At 37.7% G+C, this 24,766-nt stretch overlaps 2 protein-coding genes across 2 annotated transcripts in view; both read right to left on the reverse strand.

The window, feature by feature from the left end:
- stox2a (storkhead box 2a) overlaps nucleotides 1–8,035 on the reverse strand; it is a 35,060-nt gene extending 27,025 nt beyond the window's left edge. The window contains exon 1 of the mRNA XM_038271799.1: nucleotides 7,516–8,035. Within this exon, the coding sequence (XP_038127727.1) occupies nucleotides 7,516–7,882 (367 nt within the window). The 5' untranslated portion in view covers nucleotides 7,883–8,035. The remainder of the gene's footprint in view (nucleotides 1–7,515) is intronic.
- A 1,863-nt stretch (nucleotides 8,036–9,898) lies between these two features.
- On the reverse strand, nucleotides 9,899–24,425 carry casp3a (caspase 3, apoptosis-related cysteine peptidase a). The gene is made up of 6 exons (XM_038271877.1): nucleotides 24,204–24,425; nucleotides 23,898–24,037; nucleotides 15,009–15,137; nucleotides 12,976–13,151; nucleotides 12,787–12,892; nucleotides 9,899–12,703 (listed from the first exon to the last, which is right to left on the reverse strand). Exons 1-6 carry the CDS (start codon nucleotides 24,266–24,268, stop codon nucleotides 12,474–12,476), a joined length of 846 nt encoding a protein of 281 aa, XP_038127805.1. The 5' UTR covers nucleotides 24,269–24,425; the 3' UTR covers nucleotides 9,899–12,473.
- Between the last annotated feature and the right edge of the window lie 341 nt (nucleotides 24,426–24,766).

Here is a 24,766-nt window from a genome sequence, read left to right on the forward strand (position 1 = left end):
TAACTTAGGTGGGGAATGGCAGCTTAGTTGTTAGTGCATAGGGTTTGGAATCCTGTGGTTGTGAGTTTGAAACCCACTCCCACAGACTGCCACTCTGGGTCTCTGAGCAAGACCCTTAACCCCACATTGCTCCCAGGGTGCCGCACAATGGCAGTCCACTGCTCCCCAAGGGGATGGGTTAAATGCAGAGAGTTAATTTCTACATTGTGAGATCAATAAAGTTGAAATTTTTTTATTATATTATATTATAGCTTTCCAATTGTGAAATAGGTTAAGACCTGGACTGTTATGAAGGGGACCTGGGTATGACTCCTGATTGCATTGGACCGGACACCCTTCATTAAAAACTTTGCCAAGTTTGCGAGCACATTGTAATGACTTGCTGCGGCAAACCCTGACTATTCGAGCAACCAAAAAGACACAAACAATATTAAATAAGTTTAAAATTCACTGCAAACAATACCCATTTATTTTTATATTCACAGAAATGTTAGAAATGCAGTATATTTCAAAGTGAAATGATTTTAAAAGCCACATTTTTCATGTTTAAACATTGGCTAAATTAGGTATGTTAAGGTGGATGGTTTTAAGATTAAACTTTGTATATAAAAAACTTCTGCCATGCAGAAAATTATGTAGGAGACACGGGGAAAACAACAAACCACGCAAATGTAAAGTCTTCAATTAAATTAAAATTCAACAATATTTTATCAAGCGCAAAGGGAAATCTAAAATAGCAGAAACTAATGGGCAGTTTTATTCTTTGTTTATTTAAATTTTCTTCCTGCGATTAATTGATAATTGCTTATTTCGACACACCTAGTGTCACACATTTAAAAGTAAGGCTTGATCATCATAGTGATGCGTAATGTATTTAACTAATATATATTTAACCCTTACCTGAACCCTAATCGTGATGCTTTTTGGAATATGCCTGGTTAAAGAAGTAAGTGCTTTCACTTAAGTTAAAGTAATTGTAAAAAGCAGGTGTAATTATTCAGGTTTATTCATAAAATATGTTTGAAAGCAACCAGTTTTTACCTAAGTTCTGAAAAAAGTAAAATTATTAAAAATAAAACTAAAATAAATAAAATATTATCAGAGCAAAAATCACACCGGGACAAATGCCAAGAAAAACAGACATATATTTAAAATACACTTACAAGTGAAATTGAAGAAGCCTGTCTAACAATAAAGTAAAGAGTGTTGCAGAGTTTTCGAGCCACTAATGAAAAAGCCAAATAACCCATAGCCTTCGTCTCAGATTTCGGGATAACCAGAACCAGCTGATTTGCTTATCTTAGTGCCCAAAAAGAAACATACTACAGAAAAAGATCATCAACATATAGGGATGCAATTCACCACAGGTATTTATAGGTCAACAGGGGAATTTTCCTTTTTCTGGTATTTAAAACGGGTCAGGAAAGAGCAGACAAACCTGATAAAATATGGTAAAACCTTTAAACTCCATTTAAAAGTCAAGCCACAGCATTCTGGACTAAATACATGAAAGGGAAGCTTCACAAAACCTAAGATAATACGCATTTTAATCATCAAGACCAGTTGTAATTAAGACAGAGACTGGCTTCCTGAAGTCAGGGCTGGTTCATACTGACAGGCTTCCATCTTCTGTAGACGGAATTACTTTATACTTCTGCCTATAATTTTTGGAAATGCTATTTAATGCCATTTCTGCTAGATGTTAATACTGACCTAGTAAATCATCTTTCATATTGTCTTTGCATGAGTCGTACACTAGCAAAAAGCTTTGTTAAAATTTCAGCAAGATTTTGATATTTTATATGATCATTTCCATTTAGAAGTGTTGAGAGAAATTTGTTTGTACGCAGGCAAACCTATTAAGTGAATCTGTATATTTGGGTAGTATTAGGTCATTTCAGAAAAGGATGAAGGATAAACTGTAACTGGACTCTGAATTCCCATTGCCTCTCTATCAAAGTCGTGACAGATAAAGCTAGCCGGCTTAAACAGTGCCGTCTGCAACATTTTTCAATGGCCGATGCTCAGTAATTCTTGGTGCTGACCCCAGTTCGATTTCCAAACTGCAAAAAAAATGTGACATAAGTTCTGAAAATATATTTCATTTATGTCTAAAAATGTATGTCTAATTTTTACCAGCACATACATTTGGTAATTTTAGGCATTATTATGTCTGGTGAGTCATTAGCTATAAGACAAACATTCCACAGCTTATCAGCGTCTGCCTCAGTGGTAACAGCAAGACTGATGTTCACAGATACTCTGACAGAAACCCAAGCCAGCAGCAGCCAAATTACAATTTGTCTGAGCAACAATAAAAAGGTATCTGATAGGCAATCCTAATATGATGTTTACAGAACGTCATTTCAACAGAGCCCAAAACAATATTAACAAATGAGCTAGACAATAATATCAAACTGTAAAAACGTAAAGAAGACAAAGAATGTTGAATGAGAAGGTCCTCTGTAGAGGTAAGAGCAGTTAAGTTTTACCACTATAGAATTGTTCGTTCTGGTATTTATGGACCTTATTTTTTTTGTAAAATTCACAACCCTGTTTAAACAAGAGGGGACAAACCTCTGGGAACAATCTGTTCCTATAAAGTTGGTAGGAGGAAATTGTCCATAACCTCTGAGTATGCTGAGAAATTTAGAGTTCCTTTCAAGTAGAACTTAGGGTCTAAACCCAAAACCTAAAAAATATCTGTACGCCATAATCCTCTGGTGGATAAGGAAATTAAGTCACCACCGACAGCTTTACTTTCACCAATCTTCAATATAAAACTCCAAACATTTTTTAAAGCAGGTATATATTGGGTATAAAACTACAATATATATATATATATATATATATATATATATATATATATATATATATATATATATATATATATATATATATATATATATATATATATATATATATATATATATATATATATTTATATTTAAATATAAAGGAATAAACAAACCTGATGGAGCTGTTCAGGAAATGTTCAGTAAGATTTCTGCACTTGTTGACAGATATGCTGCTTCACTGTTCATTAGAAAGGTACTTTAATTTGTCTGGGAAAGTTTTTTGTTTAGGTTTTTATTTTTTTTTCAGAATCAATATTTTATTTTACTGAATTATCATTTGGTAAATGTTTATTAGTTCTTCAGCTTTGTTTAATTTTGATTACTAGTGTGAAATTATAATTTTCTTTAATGGGAGGGTATGTAAACTTTCAAGCACAATTGTATGTCTTATGCTTCAAACATCTCACAAAGCTTTTTAAATCTATCATCTAAAATGGAAAAGAAAGTATGTACAACAACAAACCAACCATGATATGGGTTCCTCTTTACGAAGCAGGTTTAATAAAATCAGATTTAAATCCGTAACTCTAAATTGATCTAGCCAAAGTTTGTTAACTCTGAGTTTTTGGTTTCACAATGGCTGCTATGAATTAGTTTAATCAACTCTAAGTAGATCCACTTAGAGTTGAACACATGCGTAACAAGTATGAAAAGCCATTATCAGTGGAACCCCGATTTGACGAGTCATGACAACAGGCAACAGGAAGTATCCGTTTCACCTTACTGTAACTAGAGATTTCAATGAAGGAATGAAAAAGAAAAAAAGGAAGCAAAATGTGTTTAAAAGACAGAGAAACCTCGCTACAGCCGCAAAGGAGAGGAAGATGGCGAAGGATAAAATTGGTGCTCTAGTTAAAGGTACACTATGCAACCGGTGTTGATTTTCCAGCGAGGCTCCCCCCAGAGGGCGAAAGTAAAAGTGCACTGTCGTAAATATGCACAGCTGTTCTCCTGGTTTCTCCGTCAAGCCAGGCGCGGTTGTTTTGAGCTTAGCAGCGAATGACTAATGCTGCGTTCACACTGGACGTAGCTGGCGCGACAGAAGCAGCGAGTTTACATGCAAAGTCAATGGTTGACGCGCGTCAAGGCGCAGCAAAAGGTCCAGCGTCGCGTTTTGAGCTGCAGGCGCAGCACGTCTGAGCAGCTGAAGCAGCACGTCGGGCTAAGCATCTGACGCAGGGAGAGAGACACAGCGCTGATGATCAATCCTCTTTTATTGACGCCTAAATTAACTTAAAATGCAGAAATCTGCCGGCAGAATATGCAGTTTGGATTATTTAGATGAAAAACACCTACCAGCTGCCGTGGTGAACCGCGAGGAGGCAACCCGGCCAGAGGCTGCTGATGAAGGGATCCCTACTTTCGGCGCATCCCTGGTATGTGGGGGTCTGAGCGGCTCCGACAGAAAAAATATTGAAGGCAGGATAATAATCTGAATGAACTGACTGCACTGATTACGTTTTCAGGTGTATTTTCTCACTTAAACACATATTAAAACTACTTTATTCCCACTGATCACAGCAAATATAGCTGCAAGGCAGAGAAAGGATAGTGAAGCTCCGCCCAACGCGCGTCAGACACACTTTTGCACCGCGCAGCCAGAGCAGCAAAGCTGTTTCAGCCGCGCGTCAGAACTAACTGGTACAAGCAGCAAAAATGAAGCAGCAGACGCGATTTTGCTGCTTTTGCTGCGTGAACGTAGCATAACTGCACAAAGATCGCCACTGTGCTAGCAACGAGAATGCTTTTAACTGGGGGGTGTAGCAGTTCTCGCCGTAAAGCAAGACTGACTCTCACGAGACTTCTGAGCCTGTGGGTGCGGGTCGGTGCTCCTGCAGTTGCAAGTGCAGTATTTCCCCTACAGACCACCAGGGCGGCCGAGAATACCTTTGTTCAACCTGAAATGACTCATTTAATCATCCATAACGTTATGGAACACATTAATTAACTGAAAAATGTTGCATAGTGTGCCTTTAATGTAAGTTTATATGAAGTGGGCTACAGTAGGACGTTTTTAAAAGCGCTTCCTTTCTGTCGTTCCATTTGTTGATCTCTAAAATAAGATTCTTCCTTATAAAATCACACCAGCCTCTACATCTCTCCTGTGAAATAGCATCATACTATAGAGATCCTGTGTTTATGCAGTGACAGGGAAGATCATTGGAACTGGTGACTACTCTCACTATGTCCCCTAAAAAACAGCCAGACATGACATAAAGGTTAAATTCAAAGCATAATCATAAGTTCAAATACCTCATTCAAAGTTTATGTGTAAGTCTGGCTGAGAATCTGTGCCAAGACTTTAATACTTAGTGCTCAATAATTCAAAAGTTGAGTTATTTTGGAAGACGCTCCCCAATGTATTCCCCAATGTGGTATAAACCAACCCAAAAAAGAAATGCTATATTTTTACATGTAATGTATGTTGTTGAACTGGGTACTTAAGATGCATGTATGGCTTACTGCTGTTTTTTTCTTTGTAAACATTTTTCGAAAGAAATGGTATAAGTTCAGAATCACACGCTACTAAATTTCAAGGGGTATAAATTGCTTTGAGGATGATGAACATCTTAACAGGAAACATGTACCCTCTAACTAATAAATTATACCTTTTTTCTCAGCCTTCTGATACCTGGCATTGGTGTCTCGATGATGTAAACCACTTTTCCGGTTAATGAGACGTTATATTAAAGACACGAGAACTGGCAGATTTCTGACTTTCGTCATTTTTTCAAAAGAGTTGCTGTGGTTAGACTTACTAACAGAACCTTGAGACGCCTCAACATATCGCACATATCTGCAGTGCAAAGGTGCAGGTAGGTAGAACTCAGGGAGCCACGTTCCTGAACCCGTTTTTGTGAATGAGCAGGAGTACAAGTCATAAGCTGTGGTCTCGAGCTGAGATGAAACCTAAACTGCCTTTTAATTCCAACTAGCTCTGACTAGTTTGACGCAACCTGGGGGCATCTTTGCTGGAATCACAGACTCACAACTTCAAGTCAAAACCTCAGCTACCGGTTTTTTACCTCCCAGCTGTTCCATGCACGTTTTAACATGGTTTAAAGGGCTTAAAAATACATCTGAAAAGCCTCAGTTGACAAGAATTGATGAAGAACAAAGTTTTACTATTAAAGGTAAGTTATAATACAGTTTGTTTTTACTTTCAGAGACACTAGATTATGATCCTGAGGTAAGTCTGGCATTGGCAGCGAAGAAGCATCACAATAACAAAGAAAAGAAGAGTTAGCTTTCATTTATATTTTTATGAGTTTCCTATTGGTTTATTAAATTACTAATTAATGGAGACTGAGCACCTACTCTTTTTATGCATTGGGTTAGCGCTTACTTGAAATATGTCAGTCTGCCAAGGCCAGCTACAATCCTTAAGGGCACAAAGCTTACAGATCATTCCACTATATGAGGAATCTGGATTATGCTTTATTTTTTAAATTCAAAATCAGAACACCATAAGAATCTTCAGATATGCTACACTGTAGTTTGAGACAAAATAAAGTCTTTTTCTCTTTAAATGTGGTTCTTTAATCATCATTACTTAAAAAAATGACTTAATTTTTGCAAGGATGATAAACTCTTGGGTCATTCTCATAAGGACTATATGTGTACTGCTATAGTGTTGTATTAAAGGTCAGATCATTTGTGTGGAGATCCATCTACTGCATTTATAAACGTAACTCATCTTTTACATTAGCTCAGAAGCAAGACTATGAAGATGGAATACATTTATGGTGCTGCCTACATTGCCTTAAGTGTAACTGGTTTAAGAAAATACAGAAAAAAGAGACATGGCATAAAGTTAAGAAGTTTCAAGCAAGTTATATAATTATACTCCAAAATTTCTACATCTCATGGAGCTCGATTTATCGCATCATCGGAAAAGATGAGGAGGGTGGCAGGACTCCCCAAAAGAGATGCTGCATCAATGATGCCCATAGTAACTCTGGAGGAACTACAGTGATCTACAGCTTGGTGAAATAAGCTCTTCAGGACAGGTATTAGTCCTGCACATCACAACACTGTTTTTAAAGAGTGAAAAGAGAAAAGCCACTCCAGGAAAAAGAACCACACTAAGTCCTGTTTGCAGATTTCTACAAGCCATGCAGAGGAACCAGTAAAGATAAGAAATAAGGTACTAAGGTACAAATAAGTAACATTTCACATAGTTCATGAACATTGCTTAAGACACATCCATCCTGGGAGATTCATTCAATAGGCTGTGAAAAAGAGTTTGGAACAGCTGTTGACCTTTATGGAGGACAACAATCCTAAACATGCAACCAAAATAATTTCTTCCTTAATTGATTAATGAAGCCTACCATGGCGGAGTATTAAGGCCTGGCTACAGATTTTTTATTATTTATTTCTATAATAAATAAAATAAAAAATCTAAATTTTAGGGAAGAAAGTGCTTCTTGTAAGAGTTGTCATGAAAAACAACTTTATTTTCATAATATTAGGACTTTATTCTCGAAATAAAATAAAGATCTCTAGCTTGGCCATAATAGGCCTACTACATTTCCTTGGTCTGTCAGAATATATTGCACTAATGAAATGTATGGCTGTAAATACGGGTTTACATATAATTATATGGCATTATGATAAGCGATTGTCACAGATGGACTCTGAAACATTTTTTTACCTATGCATTTGATATGAAACCCCTGTGGTGGCTTCAGGGTCCTCCTGGTCCATGCGCTCCTGAGCACCTGAAGATGCGCCTCCTGGCTCTGGATCAGCAGCACACGCTCGTCTATCCAGCCGAGGAAGAAGACCTCTGGCAGAGCGTCGGTTAGCGCCTTGTTCCAGAACTGCTGCATGTTGGCAACCTTAAAGCTGGCGAACACCTCGTAGCCGGACTGATGCTCTAACCTTTTCCAGACCTCAGCTGTTGATGCTGCAGCCGCAGCTGTTGTTGATGAAGATGGGGAAGCCTCCTCAGCCTCCCCGCAAACCCGCGACAGCACCAGAGCCAGGGAGTGCGGAGTTATGAGGAGAAACTTCTCCATCCCTGCTTTACATACAGAACAAGGATATTTCTGACACGTAAACCATTCAAGTCCTCAAATCTCCCATGTGAACGCGTCTTAAATCTTAAATGACATTTATGAAGAGGAAGAGGAGCCTTTGTTCAGGACAAGCATGTAAAACGGGGAGTTCAGAGGCATTCACTGTTCTCCAACTGTAACTGTCAAAGAGCATTAAGACCGACTTTCAGCCACAAAAGAGGCGAGGACTTTGTGCTGCGTTCAAAGCTTGCTCGTAATCTAAATAATTCCTAAGTTTTGCCGAGCGTTGCGCCTCCATTGTAATTGTTATGATCACAGATGAGAACTACGACTAAACTTCTTTAACCAAAGGACTTAAGGAAACGACTAAAGAAAAGCTAGAAATGCATGGAGGAGTGAAAATAGGCAACAACATCTGGTCAAGGCTATATATATATTTTTTTTTTCAACAAATGGTTAAAAAAATAAAAAGTTGCAAACTTATGTTTTCTAAACCCAGAGTTAAAATCTAACAAATTAACTGCTGGTCCAGAAGACATGACTTCACATTCCATTTGAACGTAGCAACTACAAAGGCTGCTGGTATTAATGCGATATAAACACAGCATACATTTTTTCCTTAAAGTTTCACTTTAAGGACTGCTGCCATCAACACCTTTGTTTTTATAGATGTTGGTGATCGGCCTGTTTTTCCAGTGTAGTCCTGTTTCTCTGACTGTGACTGGCTGGATGTGCTCTCTTCATCCTGACATGGGAGTAGGCTCAGAGCTCGTCTGTCTAGCTGTGTGTTTCCTGGACGGGGTCGCCTTTTAAAGATGTTTTTTGTCTCTCTGCTTCTGTCTTCTTAAACCTCAGTCGGCCTCGGCAGATGGCAGCTCACACTGAGCCTGGTTCTGCTGGAGGTTTCTTCCTGTTAAAGGGAAATTTTTCCTCTTCACTGTCGCTACATGCTTAGTGTGAGAGATTGCATCTGAGTCAATGCAATCAATTGTTTTTTCTTAGATAGAAAACTTTTAATCAATAAGGCTATGATCTGGTGAACTGTAAAGTGCCTTGAGATGATGTGTGTTGTGATTGACGCTATATAAATAAACTGAGTTGAACTTAAGTTTAACCTAATTTGTAAAACCACATTTTGCTTTAGCAGCATATCCAATAACTGATCAACAGTAATTTAGGTGAACAGGTTGAAAAACTTAGCAGATCATAAAATAATTTTAAAAAAAGGACAGTGCGGTCAACTAAATTCAAAATCAGGATGTTTAGAAAATACAGCATTAAAGAATTTGAGTGCTGAATTTGAGTGCTAGTTTGTGTGATAAAAATCAAAATCCTTATTGTTTTGCTGCCACAAGAAAAAAATAGTTGGCGCCATCAGAGCAATTAAAAACTATAAGAATATATTATTTTATTTATCAGGTCAAAATTGTAGCATTAAAAAACAGTAAGTAGTGCAAATAAGAGTCTGATGGGAGTGATGGCTTTAGACAAGCAGCTTTCTAATGGTTCAGCTCTACTTTATCAAATACAGTTGTACAAAGTTGCTTTATGCAGCAGGGTGAGAAGGGATAGATGTGGTGGTCTTTGTTCTCAGGAAGGGGACATCCCACCATCTCATTTGTTGTTTTGGCCAACTGGGCAAAGTTCCTTCTTTCCTGTCACACTTTAGCCCTTGGACACAGGATGCAAAATGACAACTTTTATAAAATTTAAAGCTTTGATAGCTTGCTTCCCTTGATCATACAAGAAATCTTCATACAAAACCAATGACCTTAGATATGCTGTTACTACACGTGGTTCTACCAGCTGTTAAGTTTCGTGTACTTCTTTATTCTTGTACTGAGCTAACAGACATGGAAACTTCCTTTTCAATTTGCTTATCCATTTTTATTTAATGTACTTTTTCATGCAGTGATGAGAAAACTTTTTCCTGCAACTGCCACAAAAACAATAACAAATGCCAGTACTATTGAAAAGATAAAGATGTGAGCTCTGAACATTAAACCAAACAAGAAATGTATGACTAAAAGTTTATTTTTCAGAACAAAAACCTTCCATTGAGTTAACAGTGTAACTACGAGTTAACAGTGATATTGTATATAACAAATGTAGTAACAGGAAGTGTCCAACTTTAATATGGAATAAACTAAAACTAGCAAAAGTGAATGGTACTTACTTTAACTAGATTCATACTTACAACCACAATAATAAAAAAACTATAAATTCAAGAGAACCTAGAAAAAAAGCATTGCAGCACAATTCCAATCATGGGCCCAATTGTTTCCCTTTTATAGGACACTTTAAATGTATTCATTTTGCTTAGATTATCAATGCAAACTAATATAAAAAGTTATCACAATATTGGAAAATGGCTGCATGGCTTTCATGGTTTCCGTAAAAAAAAGCTAGTGCACATAGTTATTGCTGTGCTAAATGTGTTTCATCCATACTTAGCAATTAACAGGATCTAAGTCAAAACAAAATGTCAGACAGGATATTCTTGATGTGGAGAACCTTTTTTGTTTATTTTGCAATGGATAACAACTCACTATTGCTTTCAGTTTTGCCATTTGAGTTTAAAATTGGGCATCTGATCACTGCAAAAAACAAAAGAAACAAAAAAAACAAAAAACAAGGTTTACGAGTGAAACTCTCTCTTAAGCCATTACTTTGAACTTACTTTGAAAACAACTGATCAGAGGAGATTTAATATCAGACCATAAAAGACAAACCCAGTTCAGAGCTGTGTAAAGGAGCTTAAAGAACGCTCCTGACATTAGCACATATTTTCTAACATTATTTGGATTCACATTGTACAATTTAATGTCTGATTTCACACATGATTCTGCTCAATTGCTTAAGATGATTATAAAAGTACAAAGTACTAGAGTCAAACTCACTGTAAAAAACTATTTCCCTGAAATGTGTCAAGTGTAAACAGTAAAGACGTAAATATCAGTAGATGCTGGTCATTTTAACCCCCGGTTATTTCACACTTTTGATCATTTGTGAATGTTACGTACCTGAGATTATTCATGCAAACGAAGCACTGATCATGTCTCAATACAAATCCACCTTAGAGGTGGTTCATACTAGAAAATTATTTAATATTTTCCCCTCACACCTGCTGTAAGTAAATACAGGTGTGCATTCTAATAAGTATTATCTACTACAAGAAGGTCTCTTAAAGTAGATTTAATCAAGAGCAGAGTTGCAAAATATATCAACTGCAAATATATCTGCAATACACTGCATTTGCAAAGATTGCTTCCTAAGTAAAAACATTTTACATTCTTTACCCTCACGCTGTTTCCAAATAATTCAGTTGAAGTTTCCAAGGCCTTGATTGACACACATAATATGCAGTGTAATGAATAAGCATCTGTGCCCTCAATATTTTCATTACATTTGCACCTTTTAACATATCTAAATGCTTAGGGTCAGACAAATTTAGCTAAAAACTATTTTCTGTACAAGTTGCAGTACATAATCCAACCAATTTTCTATCGTTATAGCCACACACAGACCTGAAAAATGAAAAAAATCACCTAAATAGAACTGACCTGACAACATGAACTAGATTATAAGCTCTAGAAGACAAGAAAACCTTAATCCAACAGAGAGTTTCAGGGCAAAATCACTGTGGGCCAAAAAGGCTGCAGGGACCTAAAAAAAGTATCTTTGTTTTACATCTAATACAAAACTAAACACAAACATGATGGTGGTACTGGGATATTGAAACCACAAATGCTGCTTTGTAGTAAAAAAAAGCCAAGAAGTTTAATGCTCAGCCTATCTGTTAACTTTAGAATGCAATAATGAAAGTCTGAATGTAATTACTAATAAAATAAGGCTGGAAAAGAAAGTGTGGGTTGTTATGAACCCATTCTATGGCTCAACATTCAATAGTCCAATCATTTCACAGGACAATATTTTGAAATCTCATGTCAATCAAGAGGCAAAAACTGTTATATTTAAGAGCCAACAGGCTCATTCTAAGATCAGAGCAACGTTCTTTGAAAAAATAATAAAAGATGGAAGAATTGTATTTTTTATGATTATTTCCACAAGATCCGGAAGTGCTTTACAATGTAGAGAAATTGTCCAAAATGCAATCATCAGATTAGAAAATAGTTCCAAAAAGGTAACAGGTAATGAGAGAGAATCTGTATCCTATAAAGTAGGAGAATAATTTGGGTGAATTATGGGAAAACCAACCTAGAACCCACATCAATCACACCATGTAAGCTCAAACTCACAGAGCAGGAAGTTATCATCAACTGTATTTATAGTATATCAGTTTGTTTTGGCCTAAGAAAAAAAAAAGAAAAAAAAACTCAAACATTTCTACAGCTGTGTGTATATAAAACAAAAAGGCACATGCAAAATAAAAAACGAATAACGTTCATTTTAGAAATACACAATAGAAAGTGAGAAACTAATTCCAAAGCCCGCGAAAAATAACGTTTGTAATGCATGACGTTGCACCAAGAAATGTAATTTTCAGCCGATTATTTGAGTAGAAACTACTATCTCGAACCCAACTCTTAATCTTGTCTGTCAAGCTCAGGTTCCCTGAGTAAATTCAACATCAAGGGAAAAAATACATCTCTTTGGTCAGCATGGACACAATGCAAGGGATCTGCTTCCTTGCATTGAACCCTGGTGAATTGGACACAGACTCAAATTCTACTGCCACCTTGTGGTTTACTCGTGTCATGATATGCAGGAGCTCCAATTCTTTTCCATATTTGCTGATTAAGTCACAAAGTGACTGGATAAACCAGGACCCACTCATGGTGTTCCTCCAGGAGTAGTAGCCTGCATGAATCACAGATGTTTAACCTGGATTAGTACATAATAAAAAAAGCATTCTAGAAATTAAAACATGTTTATGCATTAACCTGGGGCTGTGGAGTAGGCATATAGAAAGTCTGCTTCCACTGGGATCTTTGTGTTTTCTTGGCTATCTGATTCAACACCTGGATCAAGATCTGTGCCTCTGCAAGCCTACTCAGAGTGGAAAACAAGCAAACGGTTAGAAAACTTAAATGGATAAGCAAAAATAAATAAACAACAACCCCTTAGCCTACCTGGATAAAGAACAGTTTGGGTTTTCCCACCAAAGATTTACAACGGTCGCCTCTGAAAAACGAGGTAAGCATCTGAAGCTGCAGTGGGCCATCAGTCCCAAAGAATATGCCTTCATCCCCGTGGCTCAGGAGAACGCAGACAAATGAAGCAGAGTTGCTGTGATCTTCCTGGGATGCTACAGAAACAACGGAGAATGAAAAAAAAGATGTAGCAAGCACTAATAGAAAGCTTGCTCTACAAAAGTATTTACCCCATTTACAAATGTGTTTTTGCCTTTTTCCTGCACATTAACTTTAATTTCATGAAACAGACCAGCATTAATAAAATTAAATGCATATAAAAATGTATATGTATAAAGGAAAAGAGTCGATAAGTCAATCAAAACACTACAGGGAAGCTACATTGAGTAGCAACCTTCAATTTAACTGATAATTTGTCTCAGGGTTTTCATCATCTGTCCAAGAGTCTTTCCTATTGGTGTGGAGGATATTTGGCCCAATGTTCTCAGAATCTTTAGAAAAAACTTTGACTAGGCTTCAACTAAACCTAGGTTATTTGAGTTATTCAGAAGTGGACTTTGCTCACGTGCTATGAATGGTCCTGCTGCAAAACTAAACTTTAATAGAGATTAAGGTCAAAATGATGGGGAGAGATTCTCCTTCTGAAGTTTGTGCTACACAGCAACATTTACAGTTGAATTATGTAAAGCAACTCTGCTTAAGTATTAGCTTATTTTGAGATCTATATAAAATAATTTTGGGGGGTAAATATGCAGCATTCAGTGCTCTATGTGGGCTGCTCTTCCTAAAAATCACCCCTATGCAACTTGAGACGGTCGTGTGACCAAGAGCGCTTCTTTATGGCAGTTTGAGCTCCCCTTAAACATGAGAGCTAACAGAGTTAAACATTTTGGCAGCAAATTAGACACTTAGCTGATCAGACATAATTTAGCTTCTCTAATGTGGGATGTTATCTAGAGGGGTGAATGAGGTCTTGTCTTTTCAGTAACTCCTTAACTTCTTCACCTGTTGGTACAAAGTGGTCTGCATTCAGATTCTAAAACATGGAGGGAGACTGGTTCATTTTGTGACAGTGCACCCTTCCCAGGTGCTTTGAACCAGCAACTCTTAAAAGTATAGTGGAGGATGTTCTTTTTCCGGGAGGATCATAAAAAATAAGGGGCCCTCCTAATTGTCAATCATTCTGGTGATACGTTTACGTAAGGCCGTCCTACCTACTCTATTTTCACTTATTGGTGGTGAGTCTGACATAGTGGAAAAATCTTCTTTTGGAAAGTACGCTTGTATGATCGATGCAAACAGCAACTTTTAAACAGAGCGTGCACGAGGAGAAATGGGCTCATGCATGCTCTTGCACACGTTTAATAGGCGGTCCCTCTCTGGAGCGGGTACAGGGTTGTGCATGTGCATTTTATTTTTTTCCCCAAAATTGCTAATTCCTCCCCTATACCTTTAAGCTAAAAGTTAAACGTTAAACGTTGTCACTTAAAAATAGGTTTTCTAGGTCCTGAAGCAGGTCAGATTTCCCCCACTGTAGCTCTAAAGCCTCTCCAGACTGAATGTTTCTTACCTGTGTTGGAATTTCTTTAGATACGGACATGATGTGTTGGTATTTGAGATCTCTTAGCCTATTTCATGTAGTCAGGCATGTTCTATTCAGGTATTTTTATTTTTATTTGGATTATACAGGTCAAGCTGTGGTCAGATCAGGGTGTTGTGTATTGAACAAAAAATAATGCGACTGATCAAAGATGACTGCTTATTAACGTGTGATAAACCCTAGTCCCTTTTTTTTTTTTTTTACATAGAAGCAGGAAAACTTTTGTATTTTAACATATGAAATCATCATTTGGAACCTATACTCTCTTTTTTTACATTTAATCACATATATATTTTTTTGAAAATATAGTAAAAAATATAGGAAATGTGTTAGGAGGCAAACACTTCATAAGGCAGGATCTAAACTGAAAAATGCAAATATTTCCAAGAGTGTTGAGGAATAATTTACTCACCTTTCCTCAAAATATTAATCATCTGATCGGTTGTTTGGTCATTGTGAATCTTCACTGTATACCCCAGCTTTGTAAATACTTTAAACACATTGCCTGCATCAACATCTGTGCCGTTCCTCTGATTCATGCCTGACAAAAAAAAAGAAAAAGAAGTAAAACAGATCGAGTCAAATTACTTCACACAATAACACTGTTTTCAAAAAAAAAAAATAAATAAAAAGAAAAGGGAACAACTTTAACCTGCTTATTTTTGTATTTCAAATGATGCATGATTCAGAGTTCTGGTTAATTGTATTAATATTTTCCTCTGATCAACACAAAAGGAAAATTACAAATATATTTCTAATGTACACAAATAAACTCATAAGTGGTGCACAAGGCTCATCAATGTCTTAATTTTAGAATACCAACGCCTATTAACTTCTGAGTAGTGACATGATTAACAGTTTATTTCTCACTGGTAACATAAAGACAATTTGTTTGCAATCATTGCATTAAACAAAAGATTGGAAAATTCAGCTCATTTTGCTCAAAGATTGAGCTACTTAGCCACATTTGAACAAACTATTCATGAAGAAGTTAAAAAGAGTCAGAGTGGTGGTAGTAAAATAATATGGGGCTGTTTTGCTGCTAGTAATGCTGGTGAATGGAAAAAAGCAGCAACATCTTCAGATGCAGATCAGATTTTTTTTTGTTTCAGCATTCTTAATGTGTCAGTTTGTGAGTTGAAATCAAATACTTAAAAAAAATAAGGAATTCGGTTACCGTATGTAACACGCTGGTGTTTTAGCAACGAAAAGTTATGAAAAGACCAAATACACATAACTGTCAATTATTAGCCAATAGAAAGAAGCGTTGTTGTATACTTTCCATTAAGGTTAATTGTCCCACTTTAAAGTATAATAGTGTATGCAGTCAGGGTCTAGTTTTTAAACCTTCAATTTATCATAAAAAAAGAAGCAATGTACCATATATCATGGAGACTAGACAAGTTAGATGCAATGAGACAGCAGCACAATAAACCTGAATAGGATGCCAGTGTTTACCCCAGTCAAATACTGCCTTATAACAGCTTCTATGGAACCATGTGTTCTTTTTGGTTCCTGCTAGACAGGTTTTCAAAACAAAATCCACTAAGCGATTACTGTGTGCATGTCTGTCGGTGAGCCGACTGAAACTACATTCAGTGGAAATCATATCCAACTTCCTTCCTTATCTCACAATGTTTGTTTTTTTCCTTAATAGAAGCAGAAACGGGTCGTTCACTTCTTAAGCTTGAGTTACATGATGGATGCCCACATCCAGTCCTGTACAGCTACTATCCTGTAACTTTTACATGTATCCCTGCTCCAACACACATGCATCTAATAAATACAGTAGGCCATCAACATGCCTTTCTAAAGCTGAATGGCTGGGAATGAAGAAGTGACGGTGGATCCAAACCATCCAGCTGGTCAAATATAAAAGCTACATGGAGAATTTAAATACCTGTCATTTGAAACTACATATATTGTAGTTGCTCTTCCATAGACAATGCAGCTCTAATTAAAAACCAAAAGGAAAATAGTTGGTAGAAGAAAATAATCTAACTTCTCTAGGGCTGAAACAATGACTGATTCCCCTCTGAATGGATGTTGGATACTGTTATATCAGCTCACACAACCAAAGAAGGTCATCGTTAAAAGTGGAGAATATGCACAGAATGAGGTATCCATGCATAGAACTTGAAAGTTGAGCGGAAGGAAAAAAACACAGTAGTAAGATTAACTGTTTGGATTAACTGAGTGTGCAGCTGTTCAGAGGATCCCCATCTGAAGTTAAGTTATTTTCTCTGTGATATCTCTGTATCTAAGTAACTCTAACTGACTACTTTAAAACATAGCACCTTCTGCTGCACTTTTCTACTGAGCACTTGTCAGTTTCACACGGTTTTATTTCTGATAGCAAGGAGTAGCTAGCCTAGGCTAGCGCTAGCTTAGCATTGCTATGGCTTCTCTCTCTCCCTCCCTTGACTCTTTTCCAACTCTTCCTTCTTCCTCTCCTCTCTCCTGCTCTCTGTGTCAGATGTTCAGTTATTCCTCTGCCTCCTTTAGTGATAATGGGATGTGTAATAAGTGTAGTATTTTTGTAGCTTTGGAGGCGAGGGTGTCAGAGTTAGAATCCAGGCTTCAGGCTGTTGAACATCCAGGAGTTAAAGTAGGCCCCCCACGTAGCTGTCCTCCAAAAGTGCCTGAGCAGCCAGGCGATTGGGTAACTGTACGCAGAAAGCGTAGTCGTGGATCTCTGCCCACTGGTCACCACCAACCCGTTCACGTTTCTAACCGGTTTTCCCCACTCAGTGACACACCCACTGAGAAGCCCACTCTGGTGATTGGCAGCTCCATAGTCAGAAACGTGGCATTAGAGACACCAGGGACCATAGTCAAATGTTTGCCGGGGGCCAGAACGGGCGACATCAAATCCTACCTGAAACTACTGGCTAAGGATAAGGTTAAATACAGTAAGATTGTTATTCACGCTGGTGGTAATGACACCCGGTTACGCCGATCGGAGGTCACTAAAATTAGTGTTGCTTCGGTGTGTAAGTTTGCCAAAAAAATGTCGGACTCCGTAATTTTCTCTGGTCCCCTCCCTGATCTGACCAGTGATGACATGTTTAGCCGCATGTCGTCATTCAACCGCTGGTTGTCTAGGTGGTGTCCTGAAAACAACGTGGGCTACATTAATAATTGGCAATCCTTTTGGGGAAAGCCTGGTCTGATTCGGAGAGACGGCATCCATCCCACTTTGGATGGTGCAGCTCTTCTTTCTAGGAATCTGGCCACATTTATTAGTCCTCCAAAACCCTGACCACCCAGGGTGCAGACCAGGAAGCAGAGTTGTAGTTTAACACACATCTCTGCAGCTTCTCTACTGTTACCCACTCTTTACTCCATCCAGACAGTGTCTTGCCCACGACCAAAATCTAATAAATTAGCAAAGATTCCCAAAGGAGTAAATCATGACAATCTAATTAAAATCAAAATAACTCCAATTGGGGAAAAAGTTAAAACAATTAAATGCGGTCTGTTTAACATAAGATCGCTTTCCTCTAAAAGTCTACTAGTTAATGACTTGATTTGTGATAATCACATTGACTTGTTTTGCCTTACAGAAACCTGGCTGCAGCAAGAGGATTATGTGAGCATAAATGAGGCAACTCCTTCAAGCTATTTAAATTTTCACATCCCCAGAAGTTCTGGGCGAGGAGGAGGAGTAGCAACAATCTTCCAGTCTGACTTACTGATTACTCCCAAAACAATTAATACCTACAACTCTTTTGAACATTTAACCCTTAATTTCCCTGATCCAAATTTCAAGGCAAGAAAACCTCTTCTTTTTGTAACTTTGTATCGTCCACCAGGTCCTTACTCTGAATTTTTTAGATGAGTTTTCAGAGTTCCTTTCTGATTTGGTAATAAATACTGACAGGGTCATCATAGTGGGAGATTTTAACATCCATGCTGACATTGAAGGCGATAGCTTAAGAGCAGCCTTTAATGCTATCTTAGACACTATTGGCTTTGTTCAAAATGTGAATAGTCCCACGCATTCTCATCTTCATACTTTGGATCTTGTGCTGACATACGGCATAGAATGTGAAGAAATAACAGTATTTCCTCACAACCCTGTCCTCTCTGACCACTTTCCAATAACCTTCAGGATTACTTTAACAGAGTTCTCCTCCCCCAAAAGAAGGTTCAATTTTAGTAGATCTTTATCAGATAGTGCAGTTATAAATTTTAAAGAATCTGCTTCACTTTCTCTCTCCTCTGTGTCACTGAGCAGTGCTGCAGAGTGCAAAAGCTTAGCTTATTCCCCTTCACAGGTTGATGATTTTGTTGATGGGGTTGCTAGTTCTCTGCGTATTGCCTTAGACAACGCAGCTCCTTTGAAAATGAAAACCGTTAAAAATAGAAAGCTTGCTCCTTGGTTTAATGCAGAGCTGCGTACTTTGAAGCAAAATGCTAGGAAACTGGAGAGAAAATATCGCTCCACAGGCCTGCGAGAGTCCTTCCTAGTCTGGAAAAATGGTTTACTGCTGTATAAGAGGACTCTTTGTAAAGCAAGAGCAGCATACTTCTCCTCATTAATAGAGGAGAATAAGAATAATCCTAGATTTCTTTTTAATACAGTGGCCAAACTCACCCAGAGCCATAGCTCTGTTGAACCGTCCATTCCACCTGCTCTTAGCAGCAATGATTTTATGGGATTCTTTATAAATAAGATTGATCTTATTAAAAATAAGATCATAAGCACTCCTCTATCCGCGATTGTACCTGAGGTAGTCATGGAATCTGAACCGGGTTTAGACTGCTTTGATCCAGTTGAACTCTCTGAATTAGCAAAATTATTGTCTTCATCTAAGCCTTCAACTTGTATGTTAGATCCAGTTCCAACCAGGTTATTTAAGGAGGTATTCCCTTTGATCTCCTCCTCCATTTTAGATGTGATTAATCTATCTCTGTTACAGGGATATGTACCTAAAGCTTTTAAGGTTGCTGTAATTAAACCTCTGCTTAAGAAACCGTCTCTTGACCCAGATGACTTGGTCAATTATAGACCTATATCCAATCTTCCTTTCTTATCCAAAATTCTTGAGAAAGTAGTTGCCAAACAAGTTTGCGATCACTTCCACCATAATGAACTTTTTGAAGAGTTTCAGTCTGGCTTTAGAGCTCATCATAGCACTGAAACAGCTCTGGTGAAAGTCACTAATGATATTCTCATGGCCTCAGATAATGGACTTGTATCTGTGCTCGTCCTGTTGGATCTTAGTGCTGCATTTGATACAGTTTACCATAATATTCTTTTAGAAAGACTTGAATATTTTGTTGGAATTAAAGGAACAGCACTAGACTGGTTTAAATCTTATCTATCTGATCGAATTCAGTTTGTTCATGTTAATGATAGATCTTCAACACGCTCAAAGGTTACCTGTGGAGTACCACAGGGATCAGTGCTAGGACCAATTCTCTTTACTTTATACATGCTCCCAATTGGTAGAATTATTAGACAGCATGGGATTCATTTCCACTGTTACGCTGATGATACCCAGCTATATCTGTCTATAAATCCAGATGAAGCTAACCCATTACATAGATTACAGGCATGTCTTGAAGACATAAAAACCTGGATAACTCTTAACTTTCTGCTCCTGAATGCAGACAAAACAGAAGTTATAGTCTTTGGACCAGAGTCTCTGAAAAAGAAACTGATTAGCCAGTCACTTCATTTGGATGGGATTAAACTGATTTCAGATAATAAAGTAAAAAATCTTGGTGTTATTTTTGATCAGGACCTGTCATTTAAATCCCACATCAAAGAGGTTTCTAGAATTTCCTTCTTTCATCTGAGGAACATTACAAAAATTAGAAATATCCTGTCCAGGGGTGATGCTGAGACACTAGTCCATGCATTTGTTACTTCAAGGCTGGACTATTGTAATTCTTTACTATCAGGAAGTCCACAAATTGTAGTTAAAAGCCTTCAGCTGATCCAAAATGCTGCAGCCAGAGTTCTAATGAAAATTAAAAAGAGAGATCATATCTCGCCTATCCTGGCTTCTCTTCATTGGCTTCCTGTTAAATCAAGAATAGAATTTAAAATCCTCCTTCTCACATATAAAGCCTTAAATGGCCAAGCTCCATCTTATATCAGAGATCTGATTGTTCCTTATGTTCCTAACAGAGCACTTCGCTCTCAATCTGCAGGTTTACTAATGGTTCCTAGAATTTCTAAAAGTAGAATGGGAGGCAGATCTTTTAGTTATCAGGCTCCTCTCCTGTGGAACCAACTACCAGTTTTAGTCCGTGAGGCAGACACCCTGTCTACTTTTAAGGTTAGGCTTAAAACTTTCCTTTTTGATAAAGCTTATAGTTAGGGTGGCTCAGGTTATCCTGAGCTATCTCTATAGTTATGCTGCTATAGGCTTAGACTTTTGGAGGACATAGGGACCCCCATTTCATCATTCTGCTTCATTCTCTCTCTGTTCTCCTATTCTGCAGAATCTGTTAGTTCAATCTCTAACCTTCTGCTCTCTCTGCTTTTCCTCAGAGTAGCTTTGCCTCGTCTGTTCCTGTTTGGCTGTGACGTCATCCTGGAAAGAAACATCAGCTGTGCTGCTTCTATCAACACCCTTGTTTATAGATGTTGGAGATCGGCCTGTTTTCCAGTGTGGTCCTGTTTCTCTGACCGTGACTGAGTGGATGTGCTCTCTTCGTCCTCTGGCATGGGAGCTGCCTTGGAGCTTGTCTGCCTGGCTGCGTGTTTCCTGGACGGGGCCGCCTTTTACAGCTGCTTTTTGTATCTCTGCTTCTGTCTCCTTGAACCCCAGTCGGCCTCGGCAGATGGCCGCTCACACTGAGCCTGGTTCTGCTGGAGGTTTCTTCCTGTTAAAAGGGAGTTTTTCCTCTCCACTGTCGCTACAAGCATGCTTAGTGTGGGGGATTGTATTTGAGTCAATGAGTCAATGCAATCAACTGGTTTTCCTTAGAAAACTTTGTATCAATTTGACTGTATGATCTGGTTGAACTGTAAAGTGCCTTGAGATGACATGTGTTGTGAATTTGGCGCTATATAAATAAACTGAATTGAATTGAATTGAATTTAATTGAATTGAATTAAGATGTAACCAGGCAAATGGGATAACAGCTGAATTACTGAAAAGCAAAGCCCATTCCGGAGTCACATGGTTGGAGTGGGTTTTTACTGCTTTTTAAAATATATTTAAAGTTTGGGTTATCCCTATTTGTTTAACCTCTGGTTCCCATTTTAAATATCCACCAGCTCGGACCAACAGATACAAACACTTCTTTATTCCCTCTACTGTTGAGCTGCTTAACTCTACTAGGAAAAGCAGATAGTCATATGTTGCATGCATATATGCCTAAGCTTTTATTCATCTCCTGCACTGTACATATTAACTTATCCACCCTACTGTTATCTTTTTAAAATATTTTTTTGTATTTCTTGTGCTTTTGTTAGTGAAATGTGTACTACTACTGCACAAAAAATGCCCATACTGGGACAAATAAAAGCTACTGAACTGAATAAGGTTTAAATTAAGCCTATCTGGTGCCCAGACTGCAAAACTAGGAGACAGCTATGTTCCATTTTGTCTTTAAAGACTGTCCACTGACAACACCAAGGGAAAATATTTAAAGCAAATTATGTTAAAACATCCTATTGCAGAGAATGTCACTGAGAATTTCTCATATTTCCTTTAAAGGGTGTGGGAGAAAACCAGAACATTTTGAAAACCAATGTCCGGAAAAAAGACTTCCATCTTTGTCAAGAGCACTTTTAGCCCTAAAAACACCCGGTGACATTTCTCAAACACACCCAGCTCAGCTTACGGTTCAGACACACCTGCAATGAATGACCAAGAATGCATGAAATTTAAAGATCATAACATTTAAATCAGATCGTATTGGCATGCATGGGTGACAAATAATGATGCAAAGATCTGAAAGGCATTCACTAATATGATCAACTGACTGAACAAGCACTTGTTTTCACAAGCACTGTCTCATTTGTCACCATGGGGACAAGCACAGTTAGCATAGCTAACATGTAATGAACTATCAGGGGATGGAGGTGAATGGTTTCATCCTAGACAATACTGAAGGTCACAATCCAGGGAAGATATTCTTACAGCAGGCCTTTTCTGTCCTTCTTTCCTTAAGGAAAAAAAGAACAAAATAAGGATAACAAAACAAACAAACACTTAAAGGTTAAAAAAATTGAACAAGAAAATCGACAAAGTAAGAAAGGAAGGACATAGGAAAGGATGGAACATAGGAAGGAAGGAAATAAGGACCAATAAAAATAATTAAGAAATGATTTTAACAACAGGAAAACATATCATTACTTTCCATACTCTTCTTTGCCCTTGTTTATCTAGACATAGGAAATGTTTAAATAAAGCTCCAGGCTTTTCCAGGCGGCGTAGGCGCCATTTCCTCAAATCAAACAGCACCACCCATTCACCTGAATAATGTAGTGAAAGTCTAGAAGTCCCACAGAGAAACCAGAGATCACACACTTTCAATGGATATCATCTCGCCTAGAAATGAAAGCAAATCTAGCTTTAAATGCAGCTCTAATGTATATGAAAGTTTTGTGCCATGGGTGGATCATTTAAAATCTAAAATAGATCAATTATTAAACATCATGGAGACTTTGAGGTGATAAACTGCTCAATCGCTTGTTTATTCAAACCCCTTTTTGAAACAAATGGCAAGCAGACCAACAGCCAATAAGAGGCAACAACCAGTTCAGATATGACTTATCACTTCCTGTCAGGAGTTTCACTCTGAACAAACAAAACAAACTGCCACTTCTAACTGAACTTTAAATTGTAGTTGACTAAACAGGTCTTATGCTCAACCAGGCACAATTTCTGCAAATCAAGTGACTGCATGATTTAACCCAGTTTAAGGAAGGAATGCCCAGCAGTTTGACCACATTCAACAAAAATGTACCATCAGAAACCATAGTGTCACATAACTAGAGGATTATGAATACAAACTTGTTTCCTTATTGATGCAGTCATGTTTGATAATAATGAAATAACCCCAGCCTTACATTGCAATTGCAATGCACTTTTCGGCAAATATTGTGCTTTATATAAAACTATGTGGATGTAATAATCCTATGCTTGTGCAGAGCTTTTAACTTTGATCTTAGATTTACATAAATTGCATGGAATATGTTTACTTCATTGTTTTAAAATCATTATACCAACCATGATTGTTGTTTATCAAACATGTAGTTATGTTTCATATTTGTAGATATGTGATATTTTTGACAAGTTCTGAGAATTTTGACTGAAAACATCAGATTCACCTGTGTTCCTGCCAAAATTCTTGTTGTTGATGACGATGCACTGGCCAATGCTGGGGAAGTTCATGCTGTATCTGAAGCTGTGGGAGTGAGGCTTAGCATCAACTTCCATGGGAGCAGCGGCAGACAAAGACCCCGCTGACCTGCAGGAACACAAAACAAACCACAACACATATGCTTACTAACGGAAACCAACATATAGTGCTGCAAAGAGGGTTGGGAGATAATAGTTTCTTCCATTACTTCAGCGGGACAGTGAAACAATAACCTGCGGAGGATAAAGGTCAGTGTCTATAAACCCTCGCTTACTGTTTTCCATTGTCTTGCTTCGCGTCTGTTGTGTCCCCTCCAGCATCGGATCTATCGGCAGACATACTTCCTTCACGAGAATAAGACAGCGCAGAGCCCAATATGGAAATAACAGAGTACTGAACGGGTGAACCAGCTGCTAAACAGTAGCTTGGCGTAGACGTGTTTCAACAGGTAGGGTTAATTAGCATCTAGCCGCTCCCACACGCCTAGTAAACAAAGATGTGACGTCACGCCTAGATGCGTTCGTTTTGTTCATGCGGACATCCCGTCATAACAGAAATGCCTTTGCAAGTGTGGAGGATCCATCCTGCCATAATTAAAAATAGAGAAATAAATAAATGCTCCAAAAATAAGTACGCATACAATTAATTCCCCTCTAAAAATACAATAAATAAATGTAGAAAGAAATGAAATTATACAGTGAGACTTAAATGTATATATCTCTTTTAATTAGCTTCTATGTTAACATGCACTTAAATAAATACTTAAAAAAAAAGTTATAAATAAAGTTTAAGATTATAACGGACAATAAATAAATAAGGTAATTTTAGGGGGGGATT

This window comes from Cyprinodon tularosa, unplaced genomic scaffold (assembly GCF_016077235.1).
Source record: "Cyprinodon tularosa strain WSP-4 unplaced genomic scaffold, ASM1607723v1 ctg81, whole genome shotgun sequence".
NCBI classification, from domain to species: domain Eukaryota; kingdom Metazoa; phylum Chordata; class Actinopteri; order Cyprinodontiformes; family Cyprinodontidae; genus Cyprinodon; species Cyprinodon tularosa.

Bases quoted from the DNA above. Each gene is read 5' to 3' on its own strand.
- casp3a (XM_038271877.1), bottom strand. From the start codon at position 24,268: ATGTCTGCCGATAGATCCGATGCTGGAGGGGACACAACAGACGCGAAG. The intron at 13,152-15,008 runs GTGAGTAAATTA...TTGTTTCTGTAG, and splicing joins GATTAATATTTTGAGGAAAG to CATCCCAGGAAGATCACAGC. The intron at 12,893-12,975 runs GTAGGCTAAGGG...CACTCTGAGTAG, and splicing joins CCAAACTGTTCTTTATCCAG to GCTTGCAGAGGCACAGATCT.